This window comes from Nerophis lumbriciformis, linkage group LG20 (genome assembly GCF_033978685.3).
Source record: "Nerophis lumbriciformis linkage group LG20, RoL_Nlum_v2.1, whole genome shotgun sequence".
Taxonomy (NCBI): Eukaryota; Metazoa; Chordata; class Actinopteri; order Syngnathiformes; family Syngnathidae; genus Nerophis; species Nerophis lumbriciformis.
Genome location: NC_084567.2, coordinates 1,932,501 through 1,945,092, shown reverse-complemented (window position 1 = coordinate 1,945,092; position 12,592 = coordinate 1,932,501). Strand labels below are relative to the sequence as shown.

At 37.4% G+C, this 12,592-nt stretch overlaps 1 protein-coding gene across 2 annotated transcripts in view; it reads right to left on the bottom strand.

The window, feature by feature from the left end:
• The window catches only part of LOC133619149 (dynamin-1-like), a 45,712-nt gene that overhangs the window by 20,979 nt on the left and 12,141 nt on the right, over positions 1-12,592 (bottom strand). For both annotated transcript variants that reach the window (XM_061980061.2, XM_061980062.2), the window contains exons 12-19: positions 12,406-12,476; positions 5,908-5,959; positions 5,831-5,842; positions 5,652-5,765; positions 5,396-5,505; positions 802-913; positions 704-715; positions 321-488 (exon numbers count right to left, since the gene is read on the bottom strand). In XM_061980061.2, coding sequence (XP_061836045.1) covers positions 321-488; positions 704-715; positions 802-913; positions 5,396-5,505; positions 5,652-5,765; positions 5,831-5,842; positions 5,908-5,959; positions 12,406-12,476 — 651 coding nt within the window. The remainder of the gene's footprint in view (positions 1-320; positions 489-703; positions 716-801; positions 914-5,395; positions 5,506-5,651; positions 5,766-5,830; positions 5,843-5,907; positions 5,960-12,405; positions 12,477-12,592) is intronic.

The window sequence follows — 12,592 nt, the reverse complement described above, 5'->3', positions numbered from 1 at the left end:
TTGTTAGCATGGTAGCATGCTAATATTAAAATAATAGCATTTTAGCCAGTTTCTACCTGTATTACTCAATCTTACTCACTTTCTTCATTCCAATGGTTGTAGAAAAAAAAAAAAATTTAGCTACAAGCTAATGCTAGCATGTACGACCAGATGTTTTGGTCGAATCTTACGGGGTTCAGTGAGGCATTTGCTCAGTCAACTAGCGGTTAAGAGCATTTGTGAACTGTTGGGCGCAAGCTCATTTCTGTTGGTTAATTATCATCACACTTCAACACATCTAACATGTAAATGCTGCCTTTTTGCTAGGTTAGTAGTCGTACATTGTTGACCATCAGGTGCATGACGGTCTTGGGGACCAGGTCTTTGATGGTGCGATGGATGATGGACAGGTAGGAGTCCACCAGGTTCCTGACGATCTCCACCTGCCTCTCCAGTTGAGGGTCCAGACTGTGGATTTGTCCGTCCGTGTTGGACTCCTCCACCTCCACCTGCAACGGCACACGTCCACCTGTTAGCAGTTAGCATGCTAACGAAATAGCGTCCCGGGGAACGATTGGGGCGTCCGTGCCAAACACCAACAACACCCGGTCAAGTAGCATGCTATCAAGATAGAGTCCCGGTGAACGATTGGGCGTCCGTGCCAAACATCAACAACACCCGGTCGAATCGGCGTGCTTTTCTCGGGTGAGCCACGAGGACTCACCTTGTCTTTATCCTGCAGAAGAAGAAGAAGAAGAGAAAATTCAAGGTGTGACGCCGTCAGAGGAACATATTGCAATTATGCTAATGAGGAAGGAGTACCACGGTGCGTTCAGGGTACACGCCTGCCCGTAGGAAAGATGCCTTCCAGCTGTCCACCTCCTCCTGGGACTCACTGGCCAACTCCAACTGGCGGTAGTCCTTGTACACGTTCCTGAAACGTACACCGACACCTATGTTATGCTAACATGCTAGCATGCTAACATTCGGGCCAAATTCATACATTAATATCCTCACTTGGTGTTTTCTTAAGTTAGCATGCTGACGCTAAAATGTTAGATTTTTAACCAATTTGACAGGTATATAAGAGTTAAATACTCATTAGCATGCTAACCATTCACATGCTAAAATCGCCATTCTAGCATTTCCCCCAATTTTGTTGATATATACCAAAAATATGTACATTTTGTTGTTTAATGCTACTGACAGTAAGCATGTTAGCATACAACAACAGCATGCATTTTCTACTCAATCTTACTAACTTTAATGGACTGTTAGCATGCTAACAGTATCATGTCAAATTTTTAGCTCATTTTTTAAGTATACATGTGAGAAGGAATCAAATCATTTGATAATTGACGCTATCTGGTTAGCATAAAAACTGTTAGCATGATAACATGAAAATGCTAGCATTTTCCCCAATTTTGTCCATATACAATGAAAATGTGTAAATTGTGTTGTTTAATGCTAACCTGTTGGCATACTGAAAGTAGGCATGTTAGCATATAATGATAACGTGCTTGCATTTTAGTTGTATGTTGTACGTTTTTGTAATGTTAGCATGTTGACAGCACCATGTCACATTTCTAGCTAATTTTGCAAATATACATGTGAGAAAGGGTCAGATATTTTGCTAATTGACACTATCTCGTTAGCATTGTAACATGCTAACATAAAAATGCGAGGGTTTTCATCAATTTTGTCGGTATACACCTAAAAGTTGTACATTTTGTTGTTTGATGCTAACCTGCAAGCAAGCTGCCAGTTAGCATGTTAGCACACAACGACCGCATGCTTGCATTTTATCCATCCTTTACATGTTTTACATTTATAACATTTCCTAAACAATCTTACTTATTTCATGTTATGTTAGCATGGTGTGTGTTAGCATGTTAGCACGTTAACACTACCATGTCTATTTTTTTAGCTAATTTTGCAGGTGTACACATAAGAGTCCTGTATTTTGTGAATTCTTGTATTTGTTACCTTCTTGAGACTTGAGAAAAATGCCTACCACTTTAGGACCAGCCTTTCTAGATATATAAAGAAGTGTGTTTACTACATTAATAATATATACATACTGTGCAAATATTTAAAAAATTGTTGGAATTTCACAAGAAAAATGTAGAATTTTGTGCAATCTTATGATAAACGTTGGAATTTTACTCAATAAAAGTCGCAATTTTACAAGAAAAGCTTAACATTTTGGCAATTTTATGAAAAGAGTCGTCATTTTACTCAACAAAAGTCACAAATTTATAAGAAGACTTTAAAATGTTGGCAATATTATAATAACAATCTGAATTTTACTTGGCAAAATTATGACAAAAGTCCTAATTTTACTCAAACAATGTCACTATTTTACAAGAACTACAAAAACATTGGCAATATTGCGATAAAAGTCAGCATTTTATATGACAAAAGTCACCATTTTGCTTTAAAAAGTCATCATTTTACGAGAAAATATTGCAATATTACAGAAACGGAAAGAATATGAGAAATTGTTCCCAATTTTATAAGAAAAAAGTCGACACATTGTGAGAAAAAGACTGCTTTTAGTTCTTTTTCTTTATTTTTTTGGAATTCGTTTTTAATCTTCATTATTTACTTCAAATTATTACAGTCATTTTTGTATACATATTTATTTTATTAATTTTGACCAAAGGGGGCGCATTTTAATTTCTTCCGCACACTTGTTATTTCATATGTTGACCAGAAGGGGAGCACTTCACATTTTTACACGCACTTGTTATTTCATATGTTGATCAGAGAGTCAACACCGTGTATGGTGGGGATGGTGCTCTGCTGACCTAGACTGCGGATGTTGTGGATCGGTGGAGAGAATACTTCGAAGACCTCCTCAATCCTACCAGCACGTCTTCCTATGAGGAAGCAGGGCCTGGGGAATCTGTGGTGGGCTCTCCTATTTCTGGGGCTGAGGTTGCCGAGGTAGTTAAAAAGCTCCTCGGTGGCAAGGCCCCGGGGGTGGATGAGATCCGCCCGGAGTTCCTTAAGGCTCTGGATGTTGTGGGGCTGTCTTGGTTGACAAGACTCTGCAACATCGTGTGGACATCGGGGGCGGTACCTCTGGATTGGCAGACCGGGGTGGTGGTTCCTCTCTTTAAGAAGGGGAACCGGAGGGTGTGTTCCAACTATCGTGGGATCACACTCCTCAGCCTTCCCGGTAAGGTCTATTCAGGTGTACTGGAGAGGAGGCTACGCCGGATAGTCGAACCTCGGATTCAGGAGGAACAGTGTGGTTTTCGTCCTGGTCGTGGAACTGTGGACCAGCTCTATACTCTCGGCAGGGTCCTTGAGGGTGCATGGGAGTTTGCCCAACCAGTCTACATGTGCTTTGTGGACTTGGAGAAGGCATTCGACCGTGTACCCCGGGAAGTCCTGTGGGGAGTGCTCAGAGAGTATGGGGTAACGGACTGTCTTATTGTGGCAGTTCGCTCCCTGTATAATCAGTGTCAGAGCTTGGTCCGCATTGCCGGCAGTAAGTCGGACACGTTTCCAGTGAGGGTTGGACTCCGCCAAGGCTGCCCTTTGTCACCGATTCTGTTCATAACCTTTATAGACAGAATTCTAGGCGCAGTCAGGGCGTTGAGGGGATCTGGTTTGGTGGCTGCAGGATTAGGTCACTGCTATTTGCAGATGATGTGGTCCTGATGGCTTCATCTGGCCAAGATCTTCAGCTCTCACTGGATCGGTTCGCAGCCGAGTGTGAAGCGACTGGGATGGGAATCAGCACCTCCAAGTCCGAGTCCATGGTTCTCTCCCGGAAAAGGGTGGAGTGCCATCTCCGGGTTGGGGAGGAGATCTTGCCCCAAGTGGAGGAGTTCAAGTACCTCGGAGTCTTGTTCACGAGTGGGGGAAGAGTGGATCGTGAGATCGACAGGCGGATCGGTGCGGCGTCTTCAGTAATGCGGACGCTGTATCGATCCGTTGTGGTGAAGAAGGAGCTGAGCCGGAAGGCAAAGCTCTCGATTTACCGGTCGATCTACGTTCCCATCCTCACCTATGGTCATGAGCTTTGGGTTATGACCGAAAGGACAAGATCACGGGTACAAGCGGCCGAAATGAGTTTCCTCCGCCGAGTGGCGGGGCTCTCCCTTAGAGATAAGGTGAGAAGCTCTGTCATTCGGGGGGAGCTCAAAGTAAAGCCGCTGCTCCTCCACATCGAGGAGCCAGATGAGGTGGTTCGGGCATCTGGTCAGGATGCCACCCGAACGCCTCCCTAGGGAGGTGTTTCGGGCACGTCCGACCGGTAGGAGGCCACGGGGAAGACCCAGGACACGCTGGGAAGACTATCTCTCCCGGCTGGCCTGGGAACGCCTCGGGATCCCCCGGGAGGAGCTGGACGAAGTGGCTGCTGCCCCCGCGACCCGACCTCGGATAAGCGGAAGAAGATGGATGGATGGATGGATGGATGGATCAGAGAGGGAGCACTTCACATTTTTACTCACACTTGTTATGTCATATGTTGACCACAGGGGGCGCACTTCAAATTTGTACTCACACTTGTTATTTCATATGTTGACCAGAGGGGGCGCACTTCACATTTTTACACACACTTGTTATTTCATATGTTGACCAGAGGGGGCGCACTACAAATTTTTACTCACACTTGTTATTTCATATGTTGACCAGAGGGGGCGCACTTCAAATTTTTACTCACACTTGTTATTTCATATGTTGACCAGAGGGGGCGCACTTCACATTTTTACTCACACTTGTTATTTCATATGTTGACCAGAAGGGGAGCACTTCACATTTTTACACACACTTGTTATGCGGTTAATTTTTAATCTTCATTATTTACTTCAAATTATTACAGTCATTTTTGTATACCTATTTATTTTATTAATTTTGACCAAAGGGGGCGCATTTTAATTTCTTCCGCACACTTGTTATTTCATATGTTGACCAGAAGGGGAGCACTTCACATTTTTACTCACACTTGTTATTTCATATGTTGACCAGAGAGGGCGCACTTCAAATTTCTACTCACACTTGTTATTTCATATGTTGACCAGAGGGGGCGCACTTCAAATTTTTACTCACACTTATTATTTCATATGTTGACCAGAGGGGGCGCACTTCAAATTTTTACTCACACTTGTTATTTCATATGTTGACCAGAAGGGGGCGCACTTCAAATTTTTACTCACACTTGTTATTTCATATGTTGACCAGAGGGGACGCACTTCAAATTTTTACTCACCCTGGTTATTTCATATGTTGACCAGAGGGGGAGCACTTCACATTTTTACACACACTTGTTATGTCATATGTTGACCAGAGGGGGAGCACTTTTAAATGTCTCAAGAAGGGTAGGAATACAAGAACACACACACACACACACACACACACACACACACACACACACACACACACACCTGAACCCACTCACCTGTGTTCGGTGTTGAAGAGAGCAAAAATGTGCTTGCTGGACATGAAACTCTTCTCGATGTCTTTGAGTTTGAGATTATCGACAGGCAGCATGTACTTCTTCTCCTTCTCCTGCAGGGGGCGACCACACATGGAGGAGTCATATTTCAGCATTATTCATCCATCAACGTCACTAAGTAACCAAACTCACCTAACCCAAAGTGAAAAGTTATTACTGCTCCAAAATAATGACTAATATTATGATGTGTGCTGGTTACCTCGTCGTCTTTGTACCAGGACAAGGTCTCCGCGGTCAAAACAAACCAGTATTCCTTGGCTCCGCCCTTCATGATGCTGATGTTGTTGATGGTCAGCCAGCCTTTGCGGATCACCTGTGGGCAAGGTGTGTGGGCGTGATGACGTCATCGAGGAGCGAGCGGCGTGAGGAAGCACTCACCATGATCTCATCCTGTCAACACAAGCGGTAACCGTCAACACCGGGTGTGGCTCCACAGGTCACATGACCCAACTCACCTGAGTCCCGCTGGCTTTCTTCTTGTTGGCCTGGCTGCTCTTCTGCTGAGCACTGACACACACAATATAATTATCATATCATCTCATACATCATATCATGACACACACAATATCATCATCATATCATCTCATACATCATACACACATTAATCATCCTATTATATTATTATCATATCATGACACACACAATATTATTATCATATCATCTCATATATCATACACACATTAATCATCATATTATATCATTATCATATCATGACACACACAATATCATCATCATATCATCTCAGATATCATATCATGACACACACAATATCATTATCATATCATCTAATATATCATACACGCATTAATCATCCTATTATATTATTATCATATTATGACACACACAATATCATCATCATATCATCTCATATATCATACACACATTAATCATCATATTATATCATTATCATATCATGACACACACAATATCATCATCATATCATCTCAGATATCATATCATGACACACACAATATCATTATCATATCATCTCATATATCATACACGCATTAATCATCCTATTATATTTATCATATCATCACACACACAATATTATTATCATATCATCTCATATATCATACACACATTAATCATCATATTATATCATTATCATATCATCTCATATATCATATCATGACACACACATTAATCATCATATTATATCATTATCATATCATCTCATATATCATATCATGACACACACAATATTATTATCATATCAAGACACACACATTAATAATCCTATTATATTATTATCATATCATGACACACACAATATTATTATCATATCATCTCATATATCATACACACATTAATCGTCATATTATATTATTATCATATCATGACACACACAATATTATTATCATATCATCTCATATATCATATCATGACACACACATTAATCATCATATTATATCATTATCATATCATCTCATATATCATATCATGACACACACAATATTATTATCATATCATCTCATATATCATACACGCATTAATCATCCTATTATATTATTATCATATCATGACACACACAATATTATTATCATATCATCGCATATATCATACACATATTAATCATCCTATTATATCATTATCATATCATCTCATATATCATATCATGACACACACAATATTATTATCATATCATCGCATATATCATACACATATTAATCATCCTATTAAATCATTATCATATCATCTCATATATCATATCATGACACACACAATATTATTATCATATCATCGCATATATCATACACATATTAATCATCCTATTATATCATTATCATATCATCTCATATATCATATCATGACACACACAATATTATTATCATATCATCGCATATATCATACACATATTAATCATCCTATTATATCATTATTATATCATCTAATATATCATATCATGACACACACATTAATCATCCTATTATATTATTATCATATCACATCATGACATACACATTAATCATCATATTATATTATTATCATATCATCTCATATATCATATCATGACACACACATTAATAATCCTATTATATTATTATTATATCATGACACACACATTAATCATCATATTATATTATTATTATATCATTAAACACACATTAATCATCATAATATATTATTATTTTATCATTAAACACACATTAATCATCATATTATATTATTATTTTATCATGACACACACAATAATCATCCTATTATATTATTATTATATCATTAAACACACATTAATCATCATATTATATTATTATTTTATCATGAAACAGACATTAATCATCATATTATATTATTATTATATCATGACACACACATTAATCATATTATATTATTATTATATCATTAAACACACATTAATCATCATATTATATTATTATTTGATCATGACACACACATTAATCATCATATTATATTATTATCGTATCATGACACACACATTAATCATGCTATTATATTATTATTACATCATTATTGTGTGAATGCTCACATATGTTTTCTACACCAAAATGCATCTATTTATTCAACTTCTTCTTCTTCTCCAGATTTTGGCGCGTTCTACCTTCCACATTTTTCATCCGATTCAAAGCGTTCCAACTTCAAACTGTTCAGCCTATTCGGTAATCGCGGGCTTTCCCTTGTCAAATTCCAAAAATTCCCAGATTTCCCAGAATTCCAGGTTTTCCGGGAATTGTTTTCCCATTCAAAATGAATTGGCCATTTTTCAAACTTCCACCATTTCCACATTTTTCAACCTATTCAAATCATTCAAATTTAAACAACATTTTTTCCAACTTCCAAAAAATTCCAGGATTTTCCAAAATTCCTGGTTTTTCAAGGCCCTATTTCCACCCTTTTTTCTGGCGACTACTCCTTCCACATTTTCCAACCCACTTCAATCATTCCACCATCAAAACATTCCTCTTAATTAGGACAAAAAACAAAGTTATTTTCTGAACCTGGAAAATTCCCCGGTTTTCCCGAAATTCCCGAAATTCCCGTAATTCCGTAATTCCATTTTTTTAATTCAACATGTTACTACTTCAACATTTCTACACCGATTTGAACAATTCCAAAACCAACCATTTCAACTCATTCAGAACATTCAAGGTTGTTTTTTTTTACCATTTTCTAAAAAATTCCCGCTTTTCCCGAAATTCCCAATTCGTTCTGAAATCCCCATTGAAAAAAATCTGTATTTCCCATAATTCCTTTTTTTAAATTTTTTAATTTAATTTTTTTTTTCATTCAAAATGAATTGACCATTTTTCAAACTTCCACCATTTCCACATGTTTCAATCTATTCAAACCATTCTACCTTCAACACATTCCACCATCCTGGAAATGTAAACTACTTTTTTTCCAAGTTAAAAAAAATTCCAGGATTTTCCAGAATTCCTGGTTTTTCAAGGCCCTATTTCCACCTTTTTTTCTGGCGACTACTCTTTTTTTCCAAGTTAAAAAAAATTCCAGGATTTTCCAGAATTCCTGGTTTTTCAAGGCCCTATTTCCACCCTTTTTTCTGGCGACTACTCCTTCCACATTTTCCAACCCACTTCAATCATTCCACCATCAAAACATTCCTCTTAATTATGACTAAAAACAAAGTTGTTTTTTGAACTGGAAAAATTCCTGGTTTTCCCGAAATTCCAGGAATTCCGTAATTCCATTTCTTAATTCAACATGTTACTACTTCAACATTTCTCCACCGATTTGAAAAATGTCAATACCAACCATTTCAACTCATTCAGAACATTCAAGTTTTTGCTTGACCATTTTCAAAAAAATTCCTGCTTTTCTTGAAATTCACAATTTTTTCTGAAATTCCCATTGAAATGAATGGGACATTCTTCAAAGTTCCACAACTTCCACATTTTTCATCTGATTCAAACTGTTCCAACTTCAACATATCCAGCCTGTTCAGGAATTGTGTGCTCTACTTCCACAATACTAAAAAAAAAATTCCCGTATTTCCCATGATTCCTTTTTTTATTTATTTATTTTTTTTAATTTTTTTTTATTTTTTCATTCAAAATGAATTGGCCATTTTTCAAACTTCCACCATTTCCACATGTTTCAACCTATTCAAACTATTCCACCTTCAACACATTCCACCATCCTGGAAATTTAAACAATTTTTTTTCCAAATTCCAAAAAATTCCAGGATTTTCCAAAATTCCTGGTTTTTCAAGGCCCTATTTCCACCCTTTTTTCTGGCGACTACTCCTTCCACATTTTCCAACCCACTTCAATCATTCCACCATCAAAACATTCCTCTTAATTAGGAAAAAAAACAAAGTTGTTTTCTGAACCTGAAAAATTCCCGGTTTTCCCGAAATTCCCGAAATTCCCGGAATTCCGTAATTCCATTTTTTTAATTCAACATGTTACTACTTCAACATTTCTACACCGATTTGAACAATTCCAAAACCAACCATTTCAACTCATTCAGAACATTCAAGGTTGTTGTTTTTTTACCATTTTCTAAAAAAATTCCCGCTTTTCCCGAAATTCCCAATTCGTTCTGAAATCCCCATTGAAAAAAATCTGTATTTCCCATAATTCCTTTTTCTAAATTTTTTAATTTAATTTTTTTTTTCATTCAAAATGAATTGACCATTTTTCAAACTTCCACCATTTCCACATGTTTCAATCTATTCAAACCATTCTACCTTCAACACATTCCACCATCCTGGAAATGTAAACTACTTTTTTTCCAAGTTAAAAAAAATTCCAGGATTTTCCAGAATTCCTGGTTTTTCAAGGCCCTATTTCCACACTTTTTTCTGGCGACTACTCCTTCCACATTTTTCAACCCACTTCAACCGTTCCACCGTCAAAACATTCCTCTTAATTAGGACAAAAAACAAAGTAGTTTTCTGAACCTGAAAAATTCCCGGTTTTCCCGAAATTCCGTAATTCCATTTTTTAATTCAACATGTTACTACTTCAACATTTCTACACCGATTTGAACAATTCCAACACCAACCATTTCAACTCATTCAGAACATTCAAGTTTTTTATTTACCATTTTCTAAAAAATTCCCGCTTTTCCCGAAATTCCCAATTCTTTCTGAAATTCCCATTGAAAAAGACGGCGTGGCGCAGTGGAAGAGTGGCCGTGCGCAACCCGAGGGTCCCTGGTTCAATCCCCACCTAGTACCAACCTCGTCATGTCCGTTGTGTCCTGAGCAAGACACTTCACCCTTGCTCCTGATGGGTGCTGGTTAGCGCCTTGCATGGCAGCTCCCTCCATCAGTGTGTGAATGTGTGTGTGAATGGGTAAATGTGGAAGTAGTGTCAAAGCGCTTTGAGTACCTTGAAGGTAGAAAAGCGCTATACAAGTACAACCCATTTATCATTATCATTTATAAATGAATGAGACATTCTTCAAAGTTCCACAACTTCCACATTTTTCATCTGATTCAAACTGTTCCAACTTCAACATATCCAGCCTGTTCAGGAATTGTGTGCTCTACTTCCACAATACTAAAAAAAAATTCCCGTATTTCCCATAATTCCTTTTTTTATTTTATTTTTTTATTTTTATTTTTTCATTCAAAATGAATTGGCCATTTTTCAAACTTCCACCATTTCCACATTTTTCAACCTATTCAAATCATTCCACTTTCAACACATTCCACCATCCTGGAAATTTAAACAACCTTTTTTCCAAGTTCCCAAAAATTCCATGATTTTCCAGAATTCCTGGTTTTTCAAGGCCCTATTTCCACCCTTTTTTCTGGCGACTACTCCTTCCACATTTTCCAACCCACTTCAATCATTTCACCATCAAAACATTCCTCTTAATTAGGACAAAAAAACAAAGTTGTTTTCTGAACCTGAAAATTTCCCGGTTTTCCCGAAATTCCCGGAATTCCGTAATTCCATTTTTTAATTCAACATGTTACTACTTCAACATTTCTACACCAATTTGAACAATTCCAACACCAACCATTTCAACTCATTCAGAACATTCAAGTTTTTTTTTTTACCATTTTTTAAGAAATTCCCGCTTTTCCCGAAATTCCCAATTCTTTCTGAAATTCTTATTGAAATGAATGGGACATTCTTCAAAGTTCCACAACTTCCACATTTTTCATCTGATTCAAACTGTTCCAACTTCAACATATCCAGCCTGTTCAGGAATTGTGTGCTCTACTTCCACAATTCTAAAAAAAAAAATTCCTTATTTCCCATAATTCCTTTTTCTACATTTTTTAATTAAATTTTTTTTTTCATTCAAAATGAATTGGCCATTTTTCAAACTTCCACTATTTCCACGTGTTTCAACCTATTCAAATCATTCCACCTTCAACACATTCCACCATCCTGGAAATTTAAACAACCTTTTTTCCAAGTTCCAAAAAATTCCAGGATTTTCCAGAATTCCTGGTTTTTCAAGGCCCTATTTTCACACTTTTTTCTGGCGACTACTCCTTCCACATTTTTCAACCCACTTCAATCATTCCACCATCAAAACATTCCTCTTAATTAGGACAAAAAACAAAGTTGTTTTCTGAACCTGGAAAACTCCCGGTTTTCCCGAAATTCCAGGAATTCCGTACTTCCATTTTTTAATTCAGCATGTTACTACTTCAACATTTCTACACCGATTTGAACAATTCCAACACCAACCATTTCAACTCATTCAAACCATTCAAGTTTTTTTTTTACCATTTTCTAAAAAATTCCCGCATTTCCCGAAATTCCCAATTCTTTCTGAAATTCCCGTTGAAATGAATGAGACATTCTTCAAAGTTCCACAACTTCCACATTTTTCATCTGATTCAAACTGTTCCAACTTCAACATATTCATCTTGTTTGGGAATTTTGTGCTCTACTTCAATAATTCTAAAGAAATTCCAGGATTTGAGTTACAACTTCAGCATTGGAGCATTCACACACTCATGTAGTTATATTGAATTGTGTCCTTCATGACTATATCTCACTTTGCAAAGCCAATGAAGTCTTCATGGTTGGTGTTGATGTACGCCAACTCAATGTCCACCAGGAGCATCACCTGGAAGGCACACAAGTCCACAAGTCCATCAAGTCTAAGTCTAAGTCTGTCTCAGACCGCCCCCCCCCCCCCCCCGTGAGGTTTGTCAAATTTGAGCATGCAATAGTCGTATAATT